This window comes from Melopsittacus undulatus, chromosome 8, assembly GCF_012275295.1.
Source record: "Melopsittacus undulatus isolate bMelUnd1 chromosome 8, bMelUnd1.mat.Z, whole genome shotgun sequence".
NCBI classification, from domain to species: Eukaryota; Metazoa; Chordata; class Aves; order Psittaciformes; family Psittaculidae; genus Melopsittacus; species Melopsittacus undulatus.
Genome location: NC_047534.1, coordinates 6,337,599 through 6,346,877, shown reverse-complemented (window position 1 = coordinate 6,346,877; position 9,279 = coordinate 6,337,599). Strand labels below are relative to the sequence as shown.

The following is a 9,279-nucleotide window of genomic DNA, read 5'->3' as shown; positions in this document are numbered from 1 at the left end:
TCTCTGGCAGCAGTTTCTGCAGTCATCATTACACAAGTTAAACTGTGATCAGTGACACATCTCCCCGCTTCCGCAGCACATCCAGCTCCACAGGCAGGGTGGGGTGCGGAGGAGATGCACCTCCGGGCTGGAAAGTCTCAATCAAATAACCCAGAGCCTGCAAATGCAGCCAACTGCTTCTATCTGGCAAATTGCTTGAGCTGCCCCTGGATGAGGAGGAGAAATAATCTCTTGTATTTTTCAGCTGCTAAGTCTGTTCCCTCTTGCTGCCGTAGTGGAAATAAATGGTGGGAGGGTTTAGCCAGCACTAATTCATGGCTGCGTTTGATCTGAAGTCGCTGCGACTTTGTGCTTGGCCCACAAATACAACAGAGAAAATGAAACCGGCTAGAAATACAGCTCATCATCCGATCATCGTAAACACATGGGAATGGAACAGAGTCGCTCTGTAGAGCACATAAATTCCACACATGTGGAGGAATGCAAAGCAGCTATTGTACCCCCTCTTTTGCAGATCCATTTCACTGTTTTCCCAGTTTATCTGGAAAATACATACTGCATGGTACTGTACGTCGTATTTCACTGCTATGCACCATGATGTCTTCTAATGGAACAATCGCCATGCTTGTAGTCTAACGGGAATACAAAAGTGCTTTCAAATAATAACAATACATTTTCTGTATAAAGAGGATAGGGAGTAGCCACTTCCCAGAAAGGCTTGATTTCCCTCGAGCCAGCAGTATGGACATCCAGAGCGCGAGTAACAGCAGCAGTGGTGAGAAAATCCCTACCTCATCATCAGTCTATACATCCTGTCTCCAACTGCCAGCTCCTGCAAAGAGCAGAGGCTGTTACAGCCACCAAGGGTAAGGTGAATATACCCAGTGGGTCCTGGCAGTGCAAGGCTCGATTTACCCCATCAGGGCATGAGTGAGGGGCACTTCTTTTGGCAAAGCAACACTTTCAGCCTTGAACCGAAGCTGTGAGTAGAGAGGAGCAGCATTCTCGCAGCCCAGCTACCAGGGATCTTGCAGCATCTGCCAATTCATTCAGCACTGCTGGCCCATGCAGGAAAATGGCATGCTGCTGTTCCATGTTTGGAGACAGTTTATACTGGAATAGGAGCAGTCTTCTTCGCTAAAATGATCATTTTTTTCCTCCGTGAGAGCTCGTGACTGTTTAAAGAGAACTCTGCACACTGAAAGTCGCCTCGGCACACGAGGATGGGACATGTGTTGCAGCCTGTCTGGGCAGTGGAGGCTCTCTGTGATACTTCTGCAGAGAATGACTTGAAAATCAGGATTAAGACACAGCTGGGAAAGGGCTGGAGCACTCGGACGGGAAAAGTTACCAGGGCACTTCTGAGATAGGAGACAGAATATGCACCCAAGGAGACATTTGTGCTTTGCTTTCCTTTCCCAGGCAAAGTGCAGCCTCTTTTCTAAAAGCCAAATCCAGAATTTTAGACATCAGAAGAATCACTCTGGTATTGGAGCCTGATCAAGCACAAAAAACATCTTCAGCCTTCACAAAAATACCAGATGGCTGCAGATGCCAGCTCCTTTGGCCAGGCTTTTCCAGAGAAAAGGCCAGCTTGTCGTGCAAGTGCTGCATCCCAGATAAAACTCCGCCAAGCAGCAAAGAGAAACCCTTGGAGAAGAAGGAGCACTGAAGCCAATTCATTCCCATAACATCGGATTTTCAAGGCTATGCATACGCTCACATCCAAGTATGTTCTCCAGAGGGAATTGGGACCTACAGAAGTGACTCTGGCTGCGGAAACATGATTTCTGAGCAGGCGTGTGCATTGGAAGAAGGCAAAAATGAGCTCCAGAGTTGCCAAATCATTTGAAACAAGTCAAAAAAAACATGTCTGGGAATGTCAGAATAGAAAATTCATTCTCTAAATGATGAGCTGGTCTTCAAAATATCAAATGTGAGCTTTTAAGCCAGTTAGTGCTCATTGGGTCATAGTATTATAGAATAGTTTGGATTGTAATGGACCTTCAAAGGTCATCTAGTCCAATCCCCCTGCAATGAGCGTGGACATCAATGGTGCAACATAGAATCATAGAATACTTAGGGCTGGGAAGGACCGTAAGATCATTAACATCAGCTACTTGGTCTTCCTACTCTGCTAACTCCCCTTACCTGCAATGGTTTATGGAACAGTCTACTGCAGTTGCTGTCAGTTTGTGTTCATGTGGCACCACCATGAACAGCAGGCAATGGGATCTCTGGCTCTCTTTAAGGAGATTGTCATGGTTTTGCCTCTGCACAAGAAAATATTCTCTCTCGGCAGCTACACAGAAATGTGTGCAAAGAACAAACATGATCTCTTTCATAAACAGGTCAGTGAAAGGATTTGTGTACTATTTAAGACTAGAAACTGAATGTGAAGTACACAATTTGTGCAACCTTTTCAACAGAGGAAATGTCACCCTTCGTGTGGTGACTCTGCTTCTGAAGACCACATACTGCAAGAAAAACCAACCAGCAGCCAAAGAACAAACTGTCACACACGGGGGTGACTTGGCTCTCTGCAACAGCTCCTGTTTTCCACTGACACCTGAACATGTAACATGGTGTCACACTGTGCTTGAGGATCAAGGATTCATATGACTAAACAGCTTTAGGCACCCACTGCCACAATGCAGTGGGAATGCTTTGAAGAGCTGACAGTAACTTGATAACACACTAGAGCCTGGTCAGCCACATGGGCCTTGTAAAAAGCCTGGAGGTACAATTAGTTTCTATTAAAAAGAAGTCTTTTCTTTTGTCCTGGGACTCCTGAAATGGCTGCAACACAAAACCTACCGAAAAAAGAATGACAATGAGGAGTGGTGAGATGCTCTTTTCTAGGGAGCGTGGGCTGGTAACGTCCTTCTGGAAGAGCCTCAGACAGAGTGGTCACTTGATTACTACATAATGTGAGTAATTCTCTGGGAAGACAAGTCCTTCCCTCCTGAATCATAGCAAAGGGGGGAAAAATAACACACTCCAAAAATGGAAAGCTGGACAGCCCTTGGATGCCGGGAGCCGCCCAGGATTCCTGTGTGGGGGCTACCACAGAGAATCATAGAATCACAGAATGGTGAGAGTTGGAAGGCACCTTAAAGCTCATCTAGTTCCAACCCCCTGCCATGGGTAGGGACATCTTCCACTAGAGCAGGTTGCTCCAAGCCCTGTCCAACCTGGCCTTGGACACTGCCAGGGATGGCACAGCCATAGCTTCTCTGGGCAACCTGTGCCAGGGCCTCACCACCCTCACAGGGAAGAATTGCTTCCTAGTAATTGAAATATTCTTTCTGTCAGCTTAAAGTCATTCCCCCTTGTCCTGTCACTACACCCCCTTGTAAAAAGCCCCTCTCCAGATTTGTTGTCAGCCCCTTTAGGCACTGGAAGCTGCTCTAAGGTCTCCCTGGAGCCTTCCCTTCTCTGGGCTGAACAAGCTGAAGAAGCTGCATGGAATCCAGCAGCCCTGCATATGGGCTTTGATTATGATACTGGGGGAAAAGGAGCAGTATTTGTATTTGTTCTTCCCCAAGTCTTCCTGCTAGCTGTACAACAGTCTTTGTGGGCTTTGAAGGGGTCCTACAACCAGCTCACATACTTCATGTTCTACATGTGCTTTAACACCTGCCTAAACTGGCATCCAAACAACAACATGAAGGTCCAGGAGACATCCTGAATCCCTGTTTCTTTATAAAGACATATATGATTACATTTAAACATAAGATTATTAATCCTGCAGAAAACCAGTTTGGTTTCCATTACTATGTATCACATAGGGATTCTTGGTCTATTTTTTGTCCCTTTGCATCTGATTATTTTCAGTAGAGTTCAAACTTTTTATGATATGCAGATTTTAACTAGAACATCTATTCATACAGACCTTATTATTCATAAACGCACAACGGCCACACATAATGTAGAAGAATTTTATTCATACCATAATCCTGTCCCATCATCCACTGCAAATATTACAATTATCTTTAAAATGTCATTGAATATCAGTTTGTTCCACTTACAGAATAGGAATCCTGGTTTTAAATGGTTACACTCCTCTTGAAATTGCTTATAACAGAACCATAATTCAAACGTATTTTCCATGAGCTGTAAAGGTTTAAAGCAAAGGATCTGGTGTGTGCGTGTGTGTGCTTGAGTAAATTCTGAACAGCGAGGCTAATACTTGGTGTTTAACAAGAAATGTATTTTGCATGTTATGCAAAACACTCACCATTTTTTACCAATACAACAGAAATGCAATAGGTAAAAGGACATCCATGAATGACTGGTAGACTTTAAAAAATATTTCTTTTAAAAACTGCACAAGAGAATACAAAAACAGTGAAGCAAATCAAAAGTTTCGCGAACACATTTATCTCTCTCTATATAGCATGGGGGTCTGCCTATAGAAATGTACGTGATAAAAATTGCAAGGTTGAAAAATGTGAATGGTCGTATCTGATAACAAGTGCAAGAAGCACAACAGAATCATAATAAATAGTAGCAACAAATATGCACTGACAGGCCCTCTGAAAATATGCTGAAATAAATTAAGCACCTTGAAGTGATGAGAGGCGTGTGAAGCCGAGAAGCAGTTTGGTCTGTAACGACCTCTGTGGTTGCAGCTACTGGAGTATTGGACCCTCTGAGTGGGAGTTGGTAGGAAAGTCCCGAGTTAGTTTTTGTTAATTCTAAAGAAGAAAGCACATTGCATGTCAGTAATTTTAGCCATGGTCTTCACTAACACCTCTAGTTCTAAAAGGGAGACTGCTGCCTTATTTGATTGCATAACCTTTGGCATGTACAAGATACAGAAAGTTTGTATGTACTCAATGTTACCCGAAAGAAGAAATAGAGTTTTGCCACAACTGAGATGCAGGCAGTGCTATTTCGAGTAGTTGAGATGCAGAGTTTTGCTGCTGTTACCAAAGACAACTTTTCCTTTAAGGGAATAGCTTCACAACGAATCATCTAGATGCTCCCACCTTTGAGGGCTGCGCAGCACAGGAAGGTCTGGATCTGCAAAAAGCTCCATCCAGGAGGAGACCCATGCCTAGGCACAGCAGCAGCAACCACTAGCAAGGCTGCCCATGCCTGCAGGGACCTGGGTTCTAGGAGCTTCTTGCAAGATCCTGGTGCTTTTGGTTTTGCAATGTCTTTTGGAGGAGAGGCAGCAATTTTGAAGCATGTACTTGGCTTTCAGAAAATCCTAGAAGGTCCTAAAATTTAGTCATATACTAAATGAAAGGCATATAAATATAATTAAGTGGACCTTATTAAAAACAAACTGTTGTTGTTGCCTCTGAGGCGCACCTGGCACCATCTCTTCAGCATTACATACAATATTCAGAGAAGTGGCTGAGGATACTGCTGCAGATAAGTACGTTTTGAAGCCCACTTAATTCAGCAAGGATGTTCCTGCTGGACTTTTAAGGGTTCTAATGCAAACCCTCATTTGAAAAGATCTGAGGGCAAATAACTGGGGTTCTAAAGGCTTCGTCTGAATTCTTAGAAACCATTGTCCCCTGACCTCTTCACCCAGAAGACTGGAGCAGGCTGTCTGGTTTAGCATATCCTACAAAGCAGACTTGAAAGGGCTTGTAACATGGAGGAATATGGCCCCTGTATCTAAGCCACAGACAAAATTTCTCAAAAGCTCTGTTTTTCCCTGGCTTGCTGGAATGATCAAAACCTTCCTCCAACTTTCCCTCTTAAACTATGTCACTGACACTCACCCTATGGGATTTCAGAAACCTCCAGTCCAGAACCAGTGAAAAGTCTTTTAAAAGTGACAGGCAGAGGGACATCTCTTGAGGAAAGAAGCTTGACAAAGGTGAATAAGACCAACTTTCAAGGTAATGAAGGAAATAGAAATTCATACGTATTTTAAATAGTTAAAAACACAGTTTTAAGCTACATGATACAACAACAGGTAAAAATCTTGCCTGCAAGCCAAGAGCCTAATCTTCCAAAGCTAGTCTTATCCAAACATTTGTCTTCCTACTTACATGATACATGAGATTTGAACTGACATCCACTGCGTGACATGAACAGAAAGAATACGTGTAAAATGCACACTTTTAATCTTTTTCCTCATAAAGCTATGGAGCTGTACAGAGCAAATTGAAGTGCACAAGGTCACACAGAGGCAGCTTTCCAGCAGGAATCATTTAGACGGTGAGAGAAATGAAACTGTTGTATCTCTGAATGTTTCTCTTGAGGATTTCGGAACAAGGACCAAGCACTCGTTCGAAGCGGGGCCGGTCCAGCTTTACACACTTCAGGGGTCCACGTGCCACCACCGTAGCAGCCCGGGGCCGATTGAGCAGTAACGCTATCTCACCTGGAAACAGGGATAAATACATTGTCACATGCTCTGTGACTCTTCTGGTGGGTGCATATTCAGTTGCTTTATTTGTAGAACATCTCCCTGTATGTATCTAATGATAGACACTCTACATAATTCTGTTGACAGTACAAGTGCATCACACATGCATAATGCATGCATGTAAAATGCCTTTGAAAACAAATGCTTTCAGACTACTTTGCTGGTTCTGGATCTGCCTCCTGCCAGCTGTACTGGTGTAAACCAAAGAACAGTTTCAGCTCCACTGATATCTCTCAGTATCGCTGAGAGCAGTGGCTGACCTACACATAACCCCTCTCGTCTGAAAGAGTAGAACATTAATTAGGACAATGACTACTTGACGTAACTCCACGTGCCTGTCTTTCTGAACCATACGTGAGTTGAATTTTCTTACCAAAATAATCTGATGGACCAAGTCTTCCCACTTCCACATACTCCTCGTTGTCAGACCTGCGCTGCAGAACAGAAGCTGTGCCCTGGGGAGAGAAGCGCAGGGTCAGTTGCTATGCTTTAAAAAGCATTGAGTTCTGAGTATTTCCTTTTGCATGTCATACTCATAGAATTATAGAATAGTTAGGGTAGGAAAGCACCTTAAAGTTCACCCAGCTCCAAACCCTCTGCCACAGGCACAGACTCGTCACCCTGGACCATGTCACCCAAGGCTCTGTCCAACCTGGCCTTGAACACCGCCAGGGATGGAGCATTCACAACTTCTCTGGGCAACCATTCCTGTGCCTCACCAACATCATAGTAAAGAACTTCTTCCTTATATATAACCTGAATTTCCCCTGTTTAAGTGTGAACCCGTTACTCTTTGTCTTATCACTACAATCCCTGATGAGGAGTCCCTCTCCAGCATCCCTGTAGGCACCCTTCAGATACTGGAAGGCTGCTATGATGTCTCCATGCAGCCTTCCCTTCTCCAGACTGAACTCCTTTAATTCTGCTATGAGAGATGACAATTTCAGTTAGTTCCTTGTAAATCAATGAAAGCAATTAAAGGATAAAAAAACACCAAAACAAAATCTATCAGTATTGCAAATGATTTCTCTCTTACAAACTATTTGGATGCAGACAGATTCAGCTCACTCAGAAGAGGAACAGGTCAGACCTCAGTAACTCCTGTTTAATTAATGCCCATCATGCTCTGCAAATGTATGCTTGAATACACTTTAAAAATATGTTCTGGGTGGATGCAGCACCTTACAAGAGGCACAGAAAAGATTTACATCAAAAGGAATAAAAAAGGCAATTTCCCCAGTCACAACCCTGGGACATGATTTTGTAAGACAGCAATTGGAGTTTATTCCTTACTGGATCATTCATGGATCTGTTGCTGAAATGATTGGTAAAGGGAGTTTTTAATGCTTGTTGCAACAAAGGGTGATTATTTTTTTAGTGGCTTTGCCCACTTGTGGCCTGTAGTGATCTGGACACCTGCAAGTCAGTCGCTGGAGAGATGGAATGTGTCTTGTCTCCACTACCCTTAATAACTGCTGTACTTGACACATGCTAATACATGTCAAAACCCAGTTACAGTCTATTTAAACCTTCAAAGAGGTTTTACATGCAGAAGTATTCTAACCTGGAGGAAATCTTAAATTATTGTGGCATAAAGCTTTTGTAGAGGAACAGAGAAAGTTATCTGCTTCTCTGAAAAAAAAAATTCATTTATCTTCTGAGTCCAAAAGCATAGGGAAAGGCAAAACATTAATATATTTTAATGAAATTAAAAATATTTTTAAAAGCCATGGTATTTAAATAGACTGGACAGCCATTTTTTGACAGTGCAGTTAGAGAGCATTGATGTTTTGGTGGCTTTTAAGATTTTCAGTTTGGAAAGTAATACTTGAGGGCTGATTGTGCCCCAACCAGGACAGGGAAGAAGAGAAGACACAGTAATGTGCTAGTAATGCTAGGAAGATTGACGCCACTTATTGGAAAACATCACAAACCTCCCTCGAGTGCAAAGTATCCAGTGCAGATTCACTGGCTGCAAACAACCTGCAGCTTCCTTCCACCAAAAGAAACCTGTGTGCCTCTGGGTATGGTGGGGAGCCTGAGGAGACACTGAGCAGCCTGAAACACCTGGGCTTCAATGCAGTTAAAAGGCACTCAACGCCCTGCACAACCAGCCCTTCACCTTTGCACTGTGTTTAAATACACCCTATAGTATCTCAAATATTGTCTCTGAATTGCAAATCTGAACAACCATGTAAGACTGCTTGAGGTCTGGCTTTTGCTCTTCTAGGACCTGGAGGCCCAGGAATAACCAAAAGCAGTAGAATATCCACTATTATGTAGCAAATGTTCATAATTTGCTTTCTTTTGAACAAGCACAACTAAACTACTGTAATACCATTGTATTGCATCATGTCCTATTTCATAACAGGGTTATTTTTAAGCCCATACACTTTACAAATAGCTGGGGCACTCTCTAGATTAATTTATGTACTATATAAATGAAAAGGCAAATCTTATTTCTCCTGTCAAGCTTCCAGCAACAATTCCTTATCCTTGATACAACTAAATTGTCCCGCCAAAGCTGCTGTTTTCCAAGATCTTCCAGTAAATCTGCAAAGGCATGAAGATGCAAAGACAGTGTAATGAGGTTTCTTATTCACATTTACTGCAAGTTTTCAGAACACACATTCATATGCCCCATAAAGGAAATAATGCGTGTATCGACCTCGCTCTTGCCAAACGTCTGATCAGGTGCAGCTCCCTACATTGCTGCTGTTCAATGGATTCAGCTTCAGAATCACTTCCAGCCCCTGTCCTCCTCTCTGTCCCATCTGGAGCCTGGCAAAAACCTAACCCCTTGACCCAAATAGCTGTCTGCAATCCGTATCTCCAGCCTCTTTCCCAAAACTAATTTTTTTAGCTTTTATTACAGATGTTTT

The 9,279-nt window shown here is 43.1% G+C and overlaps 1 protein-coding gene across 2 annotated transcripts in view; it reads right to left on the bottom strand.

Moving 5' to 3' along the window:
• Window positions 1-3,927: 3,927 nt before the first annotated feature.
• The window catches only part of PRKAR1B (protein kinase cAMP-dependent type I regulatory subunit beta), a 104,027-nt gene continuing 98,675 nt past the window's right edge, over window positions 3,928-9,279 (bottom strand). For both annotated transcript variants that reach the window (XM_005145279.4, XM_034065584.1), the window contains exons 10-11: window positions 6,771-6,852; window positions 3,928-6,352 (exon numbers count right to left, since the gene is read on the bottom strand). In XM_005145279.4, coding sequence (XP_005145336.1) covers window positions 6,180-6,352; window positions 6,771-6,852 — 255 coding nt within the window. In that variant the 3' untranslated portion in view covers window positions 3,928-6,179. The remainder of the gene's footprint in view (window positions 6,353-6,770; window positions 6,853-9,279) is intronic.